The following is an 18,859-nucleotide window of genomic DNA, read 5'->3' as shown; positions in this document are numbered from 1 at the left end:
AGGTTTGATATCAAAATTAAATGATCAAACAGCATCACAAAGACCAATGAGAACGACAGACATCAGGGATAAAGATGTGGCTGAGTGTAAAGCAAAGTTAGGCAATCCAAAAATTGTCAAAACTTTAACATCTTATGGAGTTCTGTTGAATCCATTATCCAAGTAATGAGAAGGCCATGACTGCAAACCCAGACTGGACAATCAATCATCAATCAAACCAGCAATATGTCAACATTTATTGATAAAGTTTTTTTTAGACAGCTATAACAACAGCTCCTTACAAGGGTTTCATATCTTTAATGCATATCTATAACACTAGATCAGCACACAAAATAAAATATATCTAGGTGGAAACAGTTCTAAACTGTCAGTTCCAGTAAAAATGAGTTTCATCACCCTGTGGACATAAAGCTGAAAAACCCCTAGGAGATACTTTTTTTTTTTAAGATGTTGCTATTCTTAACAAATTCAGGAGGGAGCTGAACTCACAGCTTTGAGGCTCTGGTCCTCCTCCACTGAGAGGATGTTTACACATCACTCTGTGTGTGTGTCACAGGGGTTAAGCAGAGTCAGACATTCTTTCCATTACCCTCATCAAATCAATGTTCAACACTCCGCCTCCATCTACTGTCCCCTGCAGAACACAATCTGTCTGTGTGAGAGTGCGCTGTACATGTGGGCTAGCAAAACACCTGATCGATAGACAGATAGAAAAATTTTGATCAGTAAAAAAGTGGGACAGTATTGCTGTCTGATGTGGGCTGGAGATAAAGCTGGCTCTGACTGTTAGCAACTTGATGTAAATTCACACCAAGTTAACTTTATTTAACTTTTTACAGAATTAATCTACGGTATCTCTTAGAGAGAAACTTCTGCAGCTTTGAGGAAGATGTGAAAACCGAATTCAACATTTTAAGTTTTATTGAGGATTGAACTCACAATTATGTGAACTGCAAAATCGAATGAGTTAGATTTCCAGTGTTGGCTCATATGCTAAAAGTACAGCGTTGATTCAACACTTTCGTGTTCATTCCTCCAAAGAGTTGGTGCTAATCTGTGGAGTTAAATTTAAGCCTTTTCTTCCACAATTCCATCCTACCTGTGAACTCCTACAACACATTCAGTAACAACAGTTAGGCTGCAAAGGACTGTGGGTAGCACTGCTGCCTTGCAGCAAGAAGGTTGCGGGTTTGATTCCCGACCCAGAGTCTTTCTGCATGGAGTTTGCATGTTCTCCCTGTGCATGTCTGGTTTCTCTCCGGGTACTCCGGCTTCCTCTCACTGTCCAAAAACATAACTGTTAGATTAACTGGCTTCTCTAAATTCTCCTTAGGTGTGCGTGTGTGCGTGAATGGTTGTTTGTCCTGTGTGTCCCTGTGTTGCCATGCGATAGACTGGCAACCTGTTCAAGGTGTACCCCGCCTCTCGCCCATTGACAGCTGGAGATCGGCACCAGCACCTCTTGCAACCCCAGCTGGGATAAGCATGACGGAAAATGGATGGTTAGATAACAATTAACTTCTTCTTGTAACAAGAGGGTGAGTGATTTGAATTCCAGCTGTGTCTGTCTTAGTCCTTGTGTCTTGGGCAAGACACTTCTCCTGCATTGGTGGTGTCTGAGTATTGCAGCCTTGACTGTCAATGAGCCCCAGATCAGCTCTGATTACTGTGTAGATGGCCAGAAGGAATAAGTGAATGATTAAAACCACTGTGTTTGACACTTTACACCAGTGTTAGTTAAACCACTCTAATACGTGTTAAATTACAACTATTGTTGCAACTCTGTCACAGTGTTACCTGGTAAATATTTTCCAGGGTGTTATTTTTGCACAACCTAATGTGGACCAATATAGACACTTTATTATTCAAATTTGCTGTATAAAAAAGAAGTTGGACTAAGCTGCATGATCAGAGAGCAAACGAGACTGGTAAAGAACTCTGACGGCTGATTGTTTGAGCACATACCAAGTTTTGTTCTTACCTTTTAAAGCAAACTATTCATGTCCCAAATATCGTAACAAATCCTGGTTTTAAAACGTGCATCTTACTCTAAACTGTGATATCCTTATGTTTTTTTTTTTAAATATTTTATTTGTGTTATAGTTTATTGTTATTAGTTTTGGTCATTATTGTGATTCTACAGTTGCTTATTTATTAATTTATTAATTAATTTTAAAGTATAAAGTATATATACTTTATATACTTTTTAGATTTTATATAGTCTAAATTATGTAATTTGGCAATAAAAGCATGAACATTTGCAGGCTAAATAATTAAAGCTGTTACAGCTTAACAAAGCTATACAACAGATATAATCTATAAAATTCCTCTGAAAATGTAAATAAGAGCTGTAACTTTGAACTGTTACCAAATTATTTCAATGCAATCACCAATTTAATTTTGTAATTCACAAACTTCACAGGTTTTTTGTGCTAGATAATCCAGATCCTGGACAGGTCTCCTTTCCATCACAAGGATCACATTGAGAAACAGAACAGGAGAACATGTATACAAAGCTTTAGGTCAGTTTTATCAAATTTTTCTATTCCAATTTCCCTTTTTTGAAATCACCAAAAGGACTCAGACAAACTGGAGCTGAGCTGAATGACAACAGCAACACTCTGAAGAGCTCTCTACTACACAAGGAAATTGAGGACAAACCTGCTGCAAAATTCCCTCAACATAATTTCAGATAAAAGGTAAGAACAGAGGCAGTGCTAGCTTTTCCTGTGGCCCCAGGCACAGACACTTTGTTTTGCCCACCAACTGGAAATCATATTACATTATCTCTCAGATTGTTATTCTTTATTTACAAAATAACATAATCTTAATATTGATGTTTTTAAAGTATAAAATAAGAGAAGAAAGAAAATCATTAATTTATTTTGCACCAATAATGGTGCATTTACTTTCACACAAGAAAAGTACATTTCACCTATCATGGAATAAAGTTAACAAAGAAAACTCATTTTAAGAGGGAATAATAAAAAAAAAAGAAAATAAATGCATGATGTGATTTAACACTTGCATCTGATGTTGATATTTGGCAGCTATTTATCATAATAATTGATTTAGAACTTGTTTTATTGGATGCAGGAAAGGGAACAGAACATGCTGGGCATTCAATGCAAACTTCATGCAACAAAATGATGCTTCACAAATCTCATAACATTGATTTTCCTTAACAGGAATTTTTATGGTAATTTTTGCATTCAAACAAATCATAAATAAAAAAATCCTCTAAATTCTAACCTATTCCTTGCCTATAAAGGAGCTTAGGTTAGGTTAGGATATGGTTTACTAAATGTCATGGTTGACATTAAATGTCCTACAGGCTATGGATGCACAGATGACTAGATAAAGTTTTTTTCTTTTTGCAGACTTAGAATTAGAGTAGGGAAATCCCAAAGATAATCTCCCTCCATCTGGACTGTTTTATTTCAGCCACATAGAGGTGTCTGCATAAGACTGTGTTATCATAGCAACCGCGCAGCAAACAACCACTTCAAGCAGAGATTGGCTAGCAGGCAGCAAATTACCAAGGCAACAGTAAACATACAGGACTTTTTACAGTGCGTTTGTTTTAAGTTCACGACTAATTTTTGATCTTCACCTAATGAAAAACAAAACATGCCTAAACAGAAGATTCTTATAAAGAAACTCTATAAAATAAATAAATTTCATACTTTTAAAAACCTTTTTCTTTTTATAAAAACCAAAACAATTTCAGCTACCACCAGTAACTAAACATGTTTACATGCTGATAAAATGGAAAGTAATGTTTTCACTAACTTTTCCTCTCCTATTTCTTTATTTCATTAATTAAGATTCAGTATCTTATTTCTTCTCAGTACTATATAGTAGTAAGAAGATTCTTATTTGTCACACAACATATGTCTAGTTGATCCTTCTCGACATACGGTGCATTTTAGCATAAAATATTGCAGCTTACAGAAAAAAAGAAAATCTGTACAAAAACTGTACAAAAATTGATAAGCTGATGGGGTGAAAAAATATAATTATACCTTTTTTTATAATGGCAACAAGAGTTATTAAACAAACAAATATCCTCAGTCTATGGTCCTTATGGCCCCTAAGTCATAGGTCTTTGACTATAACTTGTGGGACCAGGCTTTTAATCCCAGGTGTGTCAGAAGGGTAGAGAAAACATTGTTGTGAGCAAGTTGTAATGCCTTTCTGTAGCAACCTCTGAATATGGTAGCAACCCATAGAAAACAGAAAAGTACTCAGTCTGTTGTGCGGTGAGCTTATACTGGACACAGGGCTGAACTGGGTCCAAAAAAAGGGCCCAGGCATTTTTAGCCATAATTAGTTATATTTTACACAGCTTTTACTGTGACTAACAGCATGTGCACTCTTTTTTCCCTTTTGACAAGAAAAACTGTCTTAGAGCTCATCTACTAGCTGTTTCTTCACTAAAAAAACCTCCTGTGGAGATAGTTAACCTTTTTTAATGTAGAAAGGACTGATGGATCAGCATCTGTATAGCTGCTAACACAATTAAAACACAGGTTTTTTACAACTGGGTTGACCCGTTATTGCTCGGTTTTTTGGCTCTTTTCCCATGTTGACCGAAAAGTAGGGTCTAAACCCCTGCTGGCAACCTGCATAGCCACTGTCCCGCACCTTTGTGTGTCTGATGATAGCATCAAGCAGGGTGAACGTTGCTGATTTCGACAGTGCGACGGAAATCTGTGAAGTAAATAATGGAGAGCAACCTGGACCGGAGCCAGAGCATAGTGAGTATTCTTTATTATTTTGTTCTGTTGCCCGTCCTAAGAAGAATAAATGTAAACGAATCTCCTCTTTTCTGCAGATAATAAGGAGCTGACAAATCTCTCTATCTTGCCAGAGCTGTGCCATGTTTTTCGAATAAAAGCAGTTGTTAAGGCTTGCTATTAAACGTGCGACCGGAGCGATGTTGTGATGTACATTCATGACGTTCAAAGTCATCACGTCATTTTGTGTTTCAACGCCGGTGTGGCATTCCCACTGAATGCTGATCAGCCGAGGCGATTTTAACATGAGTCACTTGCTGAGTCATTTGACCCAGGTAGACACGTCTCAGTGTGCTGTTCCCACTGTCACTAAAAACTGATTCTTTGTGGGTTTTAACAGGTTTTACAAACAGTTTGAAAGGGGTATCAGCCTGCATCTGTCCCCATTGGCCTTAGCAAATCACTGCTTACACTGAAGCTGGTTTGATTGCTTTCTTCCTGTTAAAGTTGAGTGAGGGATTGCTGAAGTGTCAACAAAAAAAACGCAATCGAATATCAACCACCACATGCTCGTCCAGGAAAAGAGTGTCCTGCAAAGTCAATACGTTGATGCAATAAACTGGTTTTCCTTAGATAGAAAACTTGATAGAAAATCTGACTGTATGGTCTGACTGAATTGTCTCTGAAAAAGACCTTAATATGACATGTGTTGAGAAATCACTATATGAATAAACTAAATTGACTTGAAATTTTATGGGGAGACACTCAGCATACCAGAGGATATAGGCATATTATTAGAGGTTTCAAAAATAGATATATGATGAAAGAAATTAGTCAACCAAAAAAAAAAAAAAAACTGTAAACAAAAAACTGTACCATAAAGACCAAACTATTTAAAAATGCAGACAGGTTTTCATCCACAAGAATTTGATGATTTTTCTTTTAAACATTTATTTAGCATACTGATCTAAAAACAAGATATCTTAAGACAACAACAGAGTGGACACAGTGAAAATCAGGTTCTCCATGATGAAGAATAACATCACCTTTACTGACACATTCACAGACATTCGTATCAACGCTAAACCATACAACTATGGTCTGTTACATCCATCTGGATTCTTCAAATTATAGCCATTTGCAGGTAAAGTGACACTGATTTTGACACAAGACAGTAAAACAATGGAACCAGCTACAGTAGTCACAGTGAGTACCTTTGGTCATTTCATTTGTACTGAAAGCTTTGTTTGAGGTTGACCCACTGATTGTGATACATAGCTGAAGTACGCAGTATCACAACCGTTCAAGAAGTCACAATAACAGTCCTGAAGTCTTAAAGAACAGCTAAGTCGTGGCAGCTCTTGGAGCGCACTTTCACTGCCATTCGCTGGTTGTTTCGTGCCACCAGTCGATCCAGGAAACGGCGAGCCTTCTTTGTTAGACTCTCTTTGCGTTTGTAGATTGAGTTTCTGTGCCTTGTTAAGTCAGTGCTTTCCCGACGAAGACGAATCTGTCTCACCACCCCCTCAAACAGCTCAGACACATTATGCTGCAGAGATGCCGAAGTTTCAATGAATTTACAGTCAAACACCACAGCACAAGCTCGGCCCTCTAGAAAAGAAAGAAATGTGTTTAGTCGTTAAAATACGATGAAATGGTCTTAACTCATTCCCCTTTTAACATTCAGACAGTTACATTCTCCAGCTATGAAACACTGACCCACCTTCCACAGCGACCTCTCTGGCCCGGACCAAGTCACTCTTGTTTCCTACTAGAATGATGGGGAGATTCTCGGCTTGTCGGGCTCGCCTTAGCGTGATGCGGAGCTCAGCAGCTGAATCAAAACTTGAACGGTCGGTGACGGAGTAAACAATAACATAAGCACTCCCCACCTTTAGACAGTCATCATGACAAGCTGGGTCTCCCTTTTTCTAGTTGAGTACACAGAAAAGAAGACTCATTAACTGTTTATAATCAAATTTAAAACACAGCAAAAAGACTTAGCATCCACCTGTAGTTAAAGCCTTATTTGTTCTTTGTAAGTTTAAAGGTTTAGGTTTTAAACTTTTCTTAGCTTCTCCACAAATACACTGTGTGCAGAATTATAAGGCAAATGAGTGTTTCGACCACATCATCCCTTTCATACATGTTGTCCTACTCCAAGCTGTATACTGTAGGCTTGAAAGCAAACTACCAATTACCGTAAGTAAATCAAGTGGTGTGCATCTCTGTAATGAGAAGGGGTGTGGCCTAATGACATCAACACCCTATATAAGGTGTGCTTAATTATTAGGTTACTTCTTTCCTTTGGCAAAATGGGTCAGAAAAGAGAAATTGTCAGATGTCTTTCAGAGGGGTGCAGCAGTTTGGAAATTGCCAAGCTTTTGAAGCAGAAAATCAAGCGTCATCACAAAATCAAGCGGTTTTTGGCAAATAGCCAACAGGGGCGCACGAAGCATGTTGAAAAAACAAGATGCAAAATAACTCCTCATGAATTGAGAAGGATCAAGCGTGAAGCTGCCAGGAAGCCACTAGTTGTGCAATATTTCAGGGCTGCAACATGTCTGTAGTGCCAAGAAGCACAAGGTGCTCAATACTCAGGGACCTGGCCAAGGTAAGGAAAGCTGAATAAAGGCGAACTTTGAATAAGACACACAAGACAAAACGTCAAGATTGGGCCAAGACTGATTTCTCCCAGGTGTTTCGGTCTGATAAAATGAGAGTGAGTCTTGATTGGCCAGATGGATGGGCATGAGGATGGATCAGTAAAGGGCAGCAAGTTCCTTCTTGACTCAGACGCCAGCAAGGTGGAGGTGGGGTAATGGTATGGGCTGGTATCATCAAAGATGAGCTTGTGGGACCTTTTTGGGTTGATGATGGAGTCAAGATCAACTCCCAGACCTACTGCCAGTTTCTGGAAGACACCTTCTTGAAACAGTGGTACAAGAGGAAGTTGCCATCATTCAAGAAAAACATGATATTAATGCAGGATGATCCTCCGTCTCATGCATTAAAATACACCACAGTGTGGCTGGCCAGAATTAGTCTAAAAGTAGAAAAAAAAATGACATGGCCCACTTGTTCACCTGATCTGAACCCCATCGAGAACCTGTGGTTCTTCATGAAATGTGAGATCTGCAGGGAGGGAAAACAGTCCATCTCTCTGAACAGTGTCTGGGAGGCTGTGGCGGCTGCTGCACACAATGTGGATCACAAACAGATCAAGACACTGACAGAATCTATGGATGGAAGACTTTTGAGCATCATGGTGAAGAAAGGTGGCTATATCGGTCACTGATTTGTTTTTTGTTTTTGAATGTTGCAAATCTTTATTTCTGAATTTTGAGTTGTTATATTGGTTTACCTGGTGAAAATAAACAAGTGAGATGGGTATATATTTGTTTTTATTATGCTTCCTAATAATTCTGCACAGTAATATTTACCTGTACACACAGACAAAAAAAATAGAATAAAATGGCCAAATCTAAAAAAAAAAACACATCAACTTTCAAAAATATGAAACTTTGATATTAAGGAGTCTTTTGGGTTGATTGAGAAAACAACTGTGGCCCAATAATAAAAATAGTCCTGAAAAGTACAACTTGCCTAATAATTCTGCACACAGTGTATAAACTATTTTGGTTTCCTTTTTGTTTGAAAAATATCAAAACTCTGAAATTGGAAGTTTGTGGGATTATCTTATAATTTTAGAATTTAATAAAAATTTTAATATTCTGATGTACTGGGTAATTTAGGGTCAACAATCCTATTTGTCCATAACTTATAAGCATAAGAGCACATAAGAATGTTCGGTTAAAGGGAAAAAGGTTTTGCTGTTACCAACACTTGAAAGATCTATCACTCATCTGCTCCTTCTGAAACAAATTTTAGTTCCTTCCTCCTGTTCCTGGGTCCGATTCACTATTTAGTCAACACTCAGGAATTCAGCCTTTAGCCTTACTGATGTCATAATGCGACGGAAGCACACATGGTTGATGCTTGTCAAATTGGGACTACAGCCTTCCAGAAAAGAACTGAAATAAACAAAAGTTAGACAAATTTAGTCGGAGGCTGAAGCTCTCCATCATAAAGCCCAGCATATATAAAGATTTTCATGTGTCACGAAATTGTGTATTTTTTTTTTTTTTTTACTCCGATAGGTGGTCTGTGTCTTTATATGCTGTCAGGCAAAGGATTGTGGGCAATCGTATATGTCCTATGCGGGAGATAGGAGCATTAACTATCAATAGTAAACATACTACGTCATCTTCCTACCTCCTTTCTTACTCCCTGCCTAATTCGGACTGCACTTATCATGGCGACCGCTGGTGCACCTGTGCTTTGATTAAAATATCCCTATGATTTGCTCAATTTGGCTGAAGCCATGGACTACACGGGCAGAAAAAAAATGCAGCATTTTTATTTGTTTTTATATCGGTCAAATTGTTCACAAATGAGTACATTGTTATTGCCCCCTGTTGCAGGAGAGCATAAAGTTAGAAAACGAACACATGCCCAAATGCATCTGCAAGGTTCCAATGATTGCTGCATAAGTCTGTAATCATTGTGATGTAAAGTGTTTACTATGTCAAAGAGGAGTGCATCTGTTTCATCGATAAGATGCAAGAAGGCATGAGCTAAATATAAGACCTAGTGGACTTTATTTTACAACCCAAATAAATCAAGTATCATAGCACTACCTCTTCACAATATAATTAAATTCTGTAAAAAATTTTTTTATAAATAATAACAATCATTTTTGGAAAATAATTTACAGAAATGTATATCAGTTTTCTTAAATGACTGGGATGTTTGATTTAGCTATCACTATGTTAAGCATCGCTTTTATCTTATATAGCACAACACAATTTGTTACTGTCAAGGTTGGATGTTCAGGACCTAAGGGAAAACAGAATACATGCATGAAGACAGGAAACGAATAAGAGAAGTGGTGAAAGAATGACAGAAAACTGATGCCATAAAAAATGGTGTAAAGAGCAGCAATGCAACAGGCAAGATGAGCAGAAAAAGGTGAGGGTAATAAACTTTTTCCTGATAGCTCTGGCTGGGGGAAATGATAAAACAGGGAAAAATGAGAAAGAAGCTAACAGAACCTATCCAATAATAGAGAAAGGTTACCTGATAAAGCAATAGCACTAACTAGTAATTAGTAAACTAAGTAGTAAAACTAAGGAATATTCAAAAAATAATCTGAAAAACATCTGGAGTAGTGATCAAAAAGTAATGATAAAGCAAAAACCCAAATGGCAAAAAATAAGAGAACATGGAAAAAAAATAAAGAACATAATAAACAGCACAAAGAGTGTAAAAAGTATGAACTAAATAAAAACTCTAAGCTGAGACTGAGGATCATGACATTTATAGTTTTTAGCATTACAAAAGCAAATCATTTTACTTAATAACTTAAATATTAGTTTGCGTGACATTTTCTTTTGATAGAAGGTATACGATCCCCTAAAATATATTGTTTTGTTTGACATGCTTCATATTTTACCTGAACAGAACTAAACTTACTGAAATGCATACAGTGAAAATCAGTCGTCATGAATTAATCTTCACAAACATATATAAGCATATGTATAAATAAACACAAACAAACACCATCAGCGTACCAATTTATCGCTCTCCCAAGTATCCATCAATATTAGTGTTGTTTCCTCTCCATCCACTGTCATTGTGCGCTCATATATGTCCCCTGGAAGGAAAGCAAAAAAACATATTTATTAACATGAGAAGTTCTAGGGCCTTTTAAAGATATATATAATATATGTTCTTATGTTTTTATTTGATACTTTTAATTTTTTTTACATTGTAAATATTTATATTTAAACTTTCTTCGATAGTCTTCAGAGGCTTAAAACGAAAGACAATAAATTCTGTTAAATGTTTTTCAATGCTGGGTTTGAATTTTGTTTCTATTCATATACAGATTCTGACCATTTTGCTAAATATTTCTAACTTCTATGCACTTTTTCCATTGCGAAAGATCGAGTAATGTAGAAATAAACCTGAGTTCTCAGTTTGTCAAACCACCGAAAAATGTTTTGTGAATTACCTATATAAATTTGAATGAATAACAACACAACTAAGCGCAGAAAATTAGATCTCAAAATAATATAAAAATATGAGTTTTCCCTGCCCTAAGACGCTGGGAGGAGTGTCCACTAAGGCCTTTGAAAACTGCCCGTATTTTGCTTCTGCTAAATATCTTGTTGGCGGCAAGTGACAGTCAGCTGGGAGTCGCGCTGATTGAGCCCTAGCGTGACAACTTGAATCTCTGAGAGGCTTAAGAGCGGACCAGAGACTGATTGGCTCATCAGAGATCCTTGACTCTTGGAAGGTGCCCATAAGTGGGATTCAGAGCCGAACAACCACGAATGGCTAACAGGAGAAAAAGGCGGTATTTCAAGAGGGCAACCCCGCTTGTAGCATTAATAGTATCAAGAGCTGTATATTGGCCTGAGGAATCATTTAAAATAACTCAGATGCATCAACTCTTTAGGTCACAAAGTCCAATTTGTGCCTTAAAAAAGAAACAAAAAAGCTAAATATTATATGTTCATTCAGATTTTTAATTCAGGGGGAATCAGTGGAAGCTTTGCGCATATTCATATGGTAAAACCGAGGAGACTTGCTCTGTTCCCTGACTGCAGACACAGGCTGCAGCTGCTGCGTTGGAGTCCCTGGGTTTCAGAGGAGGCAGGGCCTCATTCACTATCTAAAGACGGTAAACTCAGAGCCATCGATGCTATCATGTGTTGTCACCAGGACAGGAAAAAGTAGAGAGATTTGTCGCTAGCCACTTTTTGGAAAAGAAGTCATTAGAGGGGTCTGAAAAGGGGCTAAATGCAGCAACAAAGTTGCTGGTTTTGCTTCAACGTGGAAGTGGCTTTGCTCTCCATTTTTAAACTGCTGGACCAGCAGGTGGCGGGCCTATGCTGAAAGCAGCTACATCATTAAATGAAGCTGCACTTTTATATGCAACAAAAAATCCTGAAACACAAGTATACTTAAACCCAAATTTACTTCTAGAGCCACAAATGTATCAAAATACATATTTGACCAGTATTTATTTATTTTTTATCAAGTGTTTAGAAGAACATTTTTCAGGTGCCTTAAAATAACTGCAATAATTGAGAGATTTTAAGCCTTTGATCAAATCTTATTCAAACTAAATCTGAAGGAAAATAATTATTTGAATTGAGAAATATTCAATCAAATACATGGAGCAAGATTTTCCTTTTATACTGCATTTAATGCTACTCATTTATTTATTTCCTGTGTAGTTCTTCTTCCATAATAATAGAAACATTGTTTTTTCAGTTTAAGCTTATTTTATATGACTGAATGTTACCAATATAATATTTTCAGACATTTCATTTAAAATAGATAGATTCTTTGCATATTTTTTCATAGTAAAGTAAATCTAATTTCTTTTCTCTACCCTTTCAACTGAAAGTTAATCACTACCTGATAGGTTAAGAAGCAAATAAAAAGAACAAGACTTTTTTAACCTGAATTCTTGTAAAATAACACCAATGCATTTCATAATTCTTTAATTGTCCTGAAATCTTGAACAGTAAAGTTTGGGAATTAAATCACCAAATACTGTTTAGAGGTTTTCATCACCATACTTTGAACTGTATTGTATTGATTTTTACAGCAGTTAACTTCAATAAAGAACATGTTTAATGTTCTTGAATCTTATAGAACTAAGCCATTGCAAAAATATAATTACTACAGGTGAAATTGGGTTATTATGTCAGCATAACGGGTTAAATATCCTAAAAATTATTAATTTTATTGTACAGTAAGTAGATATCATTGTACTATTTATAATTTAAGGATAAAAAAGATTTTTTTCTAAAATTCAATTAATTCCACTTATTTTTCTGATTACTCAAGTCACCTGAGACAAAAAGGTCTTATTTAAACTGACGAATTAAACTTTTTGAGACATCTTAGTTTGAACCGAACTCAAGAACCTTTAATGTGAACTAACGTAAAAAACAAAATTTGAAAATTCCTCTAACAAAGGCCCAAAAATACCTCTCAGTCAATATATTGTCTGTTGAAACAAAGAAGGAAACAAAACAGCCATAAAGGTGTACATAAGAACGCATGCAAAAAATAAGACCTACAAGTAATTCAATTTGAAAACTAAATGCATCAACCCTATCCCCACTGTGTGTCAGACAACCAATGGATCAATATGAGTTCCCAATCATAGCCAGAGGCCCAAAGTCACGTGACACAGGAGCAGATCAATACTGTCGGGCCTGTCAAGGTTACCATGCCATAACAAAGTCAAAGATACTGTGCAACTATGCAGTGACACATGCTCGCAATTTTATTGCTGGCCAACAGTTATTAATAATGATTAAAGATGGCACCTCATTTATTTTTATTTAATTTAATAATTTTTCCTGTGTCTATTATTACTCTTCATAGTTTGTCACTTTAAACTTTCAACAGTTTAACAGAATTTATTTTTTGGTGTTTTTTTTTTATGGTTGTTTGCACTAGAACAAGAGGCTCTGGAGGCCCTATAAAGCCATGATCTAAACATTTCCAAGTCAATCATGTATTGTAGGAATCACCAGAAGATACCGAGACAGCTATGCACCCAGCTCTGCAAACTAAACACCAGCTTATTGTTTTCATGGCCTCTATGGTTAATTTCCTGTGAATAATGCTGAGAACCTTGGACCCCATCATGACTGATGGAAACCAGAGTTCAGAGACATGTTTACACAGAGCAATAAATTGAACATATTGTTTAATGAAACAGCAATAAGTTAAGGACTGGTGAAAGCATGAAAGTATACTGACACCTAATTTATTGAAGGGTTCCACAAACAGAATCCCACCTCCAGGGTGTTCATCTTTCTCCGTGATTCCGGCAAAGATTCCTGCAAGGCTGGTCTTGCCGACTCCATGGTCGCCAAGCAACACCACTCTGTAAACACACTCTGATTCACTCTGGGAGTCGTCATCTGAGTCAGAACTCCAGTGTGCGCGGTAATGGAGGGACTTGTCTCCGGGATGGTAAGATGCTGACTGCCCTAAAGGAGGGTGGCTGCGAGTTGGAGCAGGGCGCTCTGGCTGTGTGCTCACAGACCTTTGAAGGTCCCAAGTCCCAGTTAGCTGCTGGTAAAGCGGAGGAATTGGAGTGCTACCTCGGCGCCGCAGAGGCTCCTTCTCTCGCTGAGTGTTGAGGGTCATAGTGTTACGGTAACAGCATCAGGACCGGGTTGAACTGGGAGAAAAATATGACACTTAGTTTAGATTAAATTTCATGAGACGCCATCCATCCATCCATCCTTCCGTCCATCCATCCATCCATCCAGCAAGCAGAATAACATTTGTGTAATTAAAAAAAAAAATGTAATCATAAGATGTACAGTAGAACTTGCATCAGATCAAACATCTAGTGACAGATACCAACACAATATATAAAAGGGTGATGGGTGAGAGGTAGGTGGAAAGGTAAGAGAAAAATAACTATTTATATTTATTTGATATGGTAAAAATTACTGAGGATGGCAAATGAACGGCATCAGAAGACAATGCGGATGAAGTGTCTTCCCCAAAGACACATTGACACTGAAAGCCGGAGCTGGGGATGGAACTGTCAACCCTTTGAGTTCAGGGCAAACTCCTACATCTGATGCCACTGTCGCCCCCATATAACACCTTTCAAAGTACTTTTCTGTGTCTGTCATTCAAATGTAATATTTAATACAAAAGTCATTATATTTATTGTACCAAAGACCTTTAAACTTATTTCAAAACAACCTTAAAATCTAGGATTGATCAGAAAAACAGGGAAATGAACATTGGTTTGGTTATGCAGGTTAATGAATTGAAGAAGGAAATTAACTAGTTCAATTCAATCCAGTTTATTTATATAGCGCCAATTCCCAACACATTTCATCTCAAGGCACTTTACAGTTCATCAGATCATATAGTCAAATTGAGTTAAAGTTTTCTATTTAAGGAAAACCAGTTGATTGCATCGACTCATTTACTTGAAGGGAATCCCTCATACTAATTGTGTTTGTAGCGACAGTGGAGAGGAAAAGCTCCTTTTTAACAGGAAGAAACCTCCAGCAAAACCAGGCTCAGTGTGAGGGGGCATCTGCCGAGGCTGACTGGGGCTCAGGGAGGCAGAAGCAGAGATACAAAAGGAAACTGTCAAACAGCTCCACAGGCGGCTCCATCAAGGAAACACACAGCCAGACAGATAAGCTCCGAGCCAGCTCCTATGTCAGGGGATGAAGGGAGCACATCCAGCCAGTCACAGTCAGAGAAACAGGGCTACACTGAAACATAGGCTTATCTCCAACATCTATAAACAAAGATGTTGATTGCAGCAGCATAGCTGATACTTCTCTTCAGGATGGAGTCACATCCAAACAGGAAGAGGAACTAGTGTGTTGGCTTCTTATTTTAAAGTGATTCTTTTTTTGTCTTCCCTATTCCTTTTTAATCATAATTATATTGCATTTTTCAGAAATGAATTTGCTTTGTGACTTTCAGAACTATGTTGGTGATGTAAATAGAAGAAAACAAACAATGAGTTTTGAGGATTATTATTTTTTTTGGAGAATGCTTTGTTAGAAATGATGGATCTAGATTTGAATAAAACATAACATTTGTATTACTATCAATCCACAGACTCTCTGAGTTTCTTTTTTTTTGTCTCAGTTTTTTACTATAAATCTCTTGCTCCATTTACTGAAAACATGTATTCAGTGGTGGGCTGTTAGGGCCTTCAAGGCATTCACTGCTCGCCTAAAATAAATCATAAACCTAAGTTCACAAACGAAACTTTTTCTTCTTTCCGACTGTTTTAATTTATTCCAAACAATCTATTCTCCTAATTTTGTAGTGTTTCTCTTAGCTGGACTGCTTCCAGTAGCTTTATGTGGTTGCTATATTTTTTGTCCAATCAGATTTCAACCTTAGTGCGTTGCCATGTCAATCATATCTGCCCAGGGCCTTCAGAATCAGCAGTGTTTGCTGATGTTACCTTAACAATATTTGTGAGGAATGTTTTCTTCAGTCAATGAGATTTCAGATTTGCCCCGCTGGGCCAGCAAGTGGCCTCAGCCTAACGTCAGGATTTTCTGTCCTCTGATTGGTCAGTTAGAGCAAAATGTTAACATTTAAGTTGAACTAGCGACAATCTGCATTTTAGATTCACTTTTGTTCAATTTTTTTCTGGCTTATACTAAATAGAGATACTAAGACTTCCTGCACAAAGACAGAAGGATGTATTTTGTTCAAAAATAATCAGCATCCCTGATGCTTTATGCGCTATTTTAACTGGTAATTACATGCATCTTGAATCTGAACGGCTACTAATAGTGCAAATGTTGCCGAGCTGTGGTTATAAAGTAGAGCTAGAGGTTCACACCGAGATTTGAGCAGCAAAGAGGTGCCTGCTGCTTCATTTTTTATGCATGTATACATTAAGGTGTGTAAAGTGTGTACAGATGCGTCTGATCCTTCTGCTGCTCCTGTGTTCAATGGCATTTGCTATATTTCCTGTGATCAGTGGGTTAAAAAGTAGTTTTAAAATGTTTTTAAGTGAGAAAGTCCACCTCAAAACATGGTCTGTGCAGTCAGTTCATTAAGATTAGAATCCTGCCTTAAAAAATTAAAAAACTGGGAATCTCCAGCAGCAGCTGTGTCTGTCTCCCTGCCAGTGCCCAGATCAGCTTCTCTGATTTGTTGATGTGACACGTCAAGCAGCAAAAGTTAAATTTTTCCAACTTCAGCATCTGCTGCTTGTGACATTTTGAGCAGTTGAGCAAAGTTTCCAGGGTAGAAACAGGGTGTACAATTTGTCATTTTAAAGTAAATGCCGTACAATGTACGGACATATGCATTGGAGACGTAAATTAAGTTGAGGGGTGCCTGCTGAAGGCCTAGGTATATGAACCACCCGCCACTGCATTTATTTATGTTGTCTTGGTTTCACCTGGTTTGGAAATATATATCATTATGTCAAGTTCAAGTTTTTCAGGTTTGTTGTTTGGTTTATGTTTTAGCAAGTAGTCTAACTGCAGTGAAAACCTGTCATAGTTGGCTAACTTTGGGGAATTGGAAACGTTTCCTGGTTAAATTAGGATAAAAGGGACTCAGAGCAGGTAAAATAGTGAAATGAACAACAAAAAGTTTGGAAATAAAACTGTGAACTGTGATTCAAAGCTATGTTAAGCAAGCAAACATTGTTAACTTTACATTAGCAACTCTATGAAGCATGGCTGGTAGCATTTTCCTGTATTGTTAATTTTTTTGTTTTTGTATCACACATATTAACTTCAAATGGGACAAGTTTGACATAGATTGCCCCAGTTCTAACCGTTACAACCTCATTTGAGACATAAATGGCTAATATAAGCGACAAAATTCGATTGTGTTTTGTGGGTTTATAATTCAGGTTACCTTTTCTCATAACTTGCCCAGTTTGTCAGCCTGGTTAGATGTCAAGTAAACTCAGTTTGAATTTATCATTTAACTGCTTTTCATCTTTAGTCCCTCCTTCTTTTTTTGGCACAGAAATATTTCCAGCCTTCTGAATGTCAGTAGGAATTTGGCTTGAAATAAACAAGCAGTTTTTTTTGCCAGTTTGAGGTGAAACTAACTTCAACAGCAAATCAAACACTTAAATAAGTTAAACGTTACCTCAAAAAACATTAATGGCTAAAAATGGCTAAAAAAAAACAATATCTTGACAGGCAAGCAGAATGACAAAATGTTCTAAGTAAAATAGAAAAACTTTCCAATGCAACTGCTATGGAAAACAATAGCAGCAACACTTTAACAAACCTACTTAGATAAATAATTCAGGCATTTCAAGATGCCAAGAATGGCAGTCAGGGATATTAAACACCAATTAGACCAGGCAAAGTTAAAGACGAAACATAAAACTCTTGAAAGCAGAACTGAAGCTATTGATATTCTTTATGCTATGATCAATAGCATAACCCTGACAACTTAGTAAGATGAACAAGACATTTTTCATCAACCTGCTTAATGCCAATTTTTTTAATTAAATGACAGCCAATCGGAACATGCAGCAAAACATATACAGATATAAACAGAGAAATCTAAAGAGAAAATGCACTTTATAAGTCAGGCTAAAAGTAGACTTTCTTATCTCTTTAGCTTAAATATCATAAGCCAATATTCACTAATATTAGGTGCTGATATATTAGTGATTGTTTTACAATGAATAGTTACAAGTATTATTATTTGTCAGACATCACAGAGTTAACTGCTTAAAACATCAACTATTTAAAATGTTAGAGAAACATGCATTGGTGCAGATAAATATGTGGACCTACCATACACTCCATGCACAGTCTGGGTCAGTGCAGCCTCAGTAAACAACAGAAAAGAGTTGAGCCCAGTCTCCCCGTCTCTGTCTGTGTAACAGTACCCCGGTGCCACAGTAACCCGACTGGAAAAAAAAAAGTTCCACAACAGCGTTAAAAATTCAGCAGCGGAATCACAGTTATCAGCCTCCCTCTGTGTGAGTGTGTGTGTCAGGGAGACAGTAGAGCAGAAACAGATATCTGAGGAGGGAGAGTGTGCAGGACTTCTATCAGAGTGGAGGGTCAGCTGCTTAAGCAAACATTTTTGGTCACTCCCTGTTTAATCTAACAGACAGGCTGTAACAGCTTCAAAACTAATCCAATTTACCAAAATTAGGTGTTTGTTTACTTTGAACCTTGTTGAAATTAAAATTATATAGATAGAGCTAGATATTAAGTATGCATCTTAAATGATACTTCTCTTTTTAAAGTTTCTAAATAGTTGTATATTTTCCAAACTGAGTGTTCATAACCTTGAAGAAATTAAATGAGGATTGCACATGTTGTAATGCTTCTTTCTAACCTTTCATTTCTTTGACATCATATTAAATAGCTGGATTATGTGGCTAACTAGGTCTGCAACTAACGATTATTTTGCAAATCGATTAATCTGTCAATTATTTTTTCAATTAATCGATGAATTATCAGGTAACCAAAGGTTCCTTAATGAACACTTTTTACAAAATTAAGTCAGGTACAACTACATTTCCA

The 18,859-nt window shown here is 37.0% G+C and overlaps 1 protein-coding gene across 2 annotated transcripts; it reads right to left on the bottom strand.

The window, feature by feature from the left end:
• Positions 1–5,703: 5,703 nt before the first annotated feature.
• On the bottom strand, positions 5,704–18,332 carry rem1 (RAS (RAD and GEM)-like GTP-binding 1). Of its 2 annotated transcripts, none has more exons than XM_015388034.1 (5): positions 18,119–18,332; positions 13,595–14,019; positions 10,373–10,455; positions 6,463–6,670; positions 5,704–6,350 (listed from the first exon to the last, which is right to left on the bottom strand). In XM_015388034.1, the coding sequence occupies exons 2-5, from the start codon at positions 13,983–13,985 to the stop codon at positions 6,073–6,075; spliced, it is 960 nt and encodes a 319-aa protein (XP_015243520.1). In that variant the 5' UTR covers positions 13,986–14,019; positions 18,119–18,332; the 3' UTR covers positions 5,704–6,072. The 2 variants fall into 2 exon arrangements, with proteins under 2 accessions (XP_015243520.1, XP_015243521.1); XM_015388035.1 differs by having other exon boundaries at positions 13,631–14,019.
• Positions 18,333–18,859: the final 527 nt, after the last annotated feature.

Source organism: Cyprinodon variegatus, unplaced genomic scaffold, assembly GCF_000732505.1.
Source record: "Cyprinodon variegatus isolate N-32 unplaced genomic scaffold, C_variegatus-1.0 Scaffold411, whole genome shotgun sequence".
Classification (NCBI taxonomy): Eukaryota; Metazoa; Chordata; class Actinopteri; order Cyprinodontiformes; family Cyprinodontidae; genus Cyprinodon; species Cyprinodon variegatus.
This window is presented reverse-complemented; position numbering and strand designations above follow the sequence as displayed.

Bases quoted from the DNA above. Each gene is read 5' to 3' on its own strand.
- rem1 (XM_015388034.1), bottom strand. From the start codon at position 13,985: ATGACCCTCAACACTCAGCGAGAGAAGGAGCCTCTGCGGCGCCGAGGT. The intron at 10,456-13,594 runs GTGTCAGTATAC...CTTTCCTTCCAG, and splicing joins GGAACCCTTCAATAAATTAG to GGGACATATATGAGCGCACA. The intron at 6,351-6,462 runs GTGGGTCAGTGT...TTTCTTTTCTAG, and splicing joins CAGAGAGGTCGCTGTGGAAG to AGGGCCGAGCTTGTGCTGTG.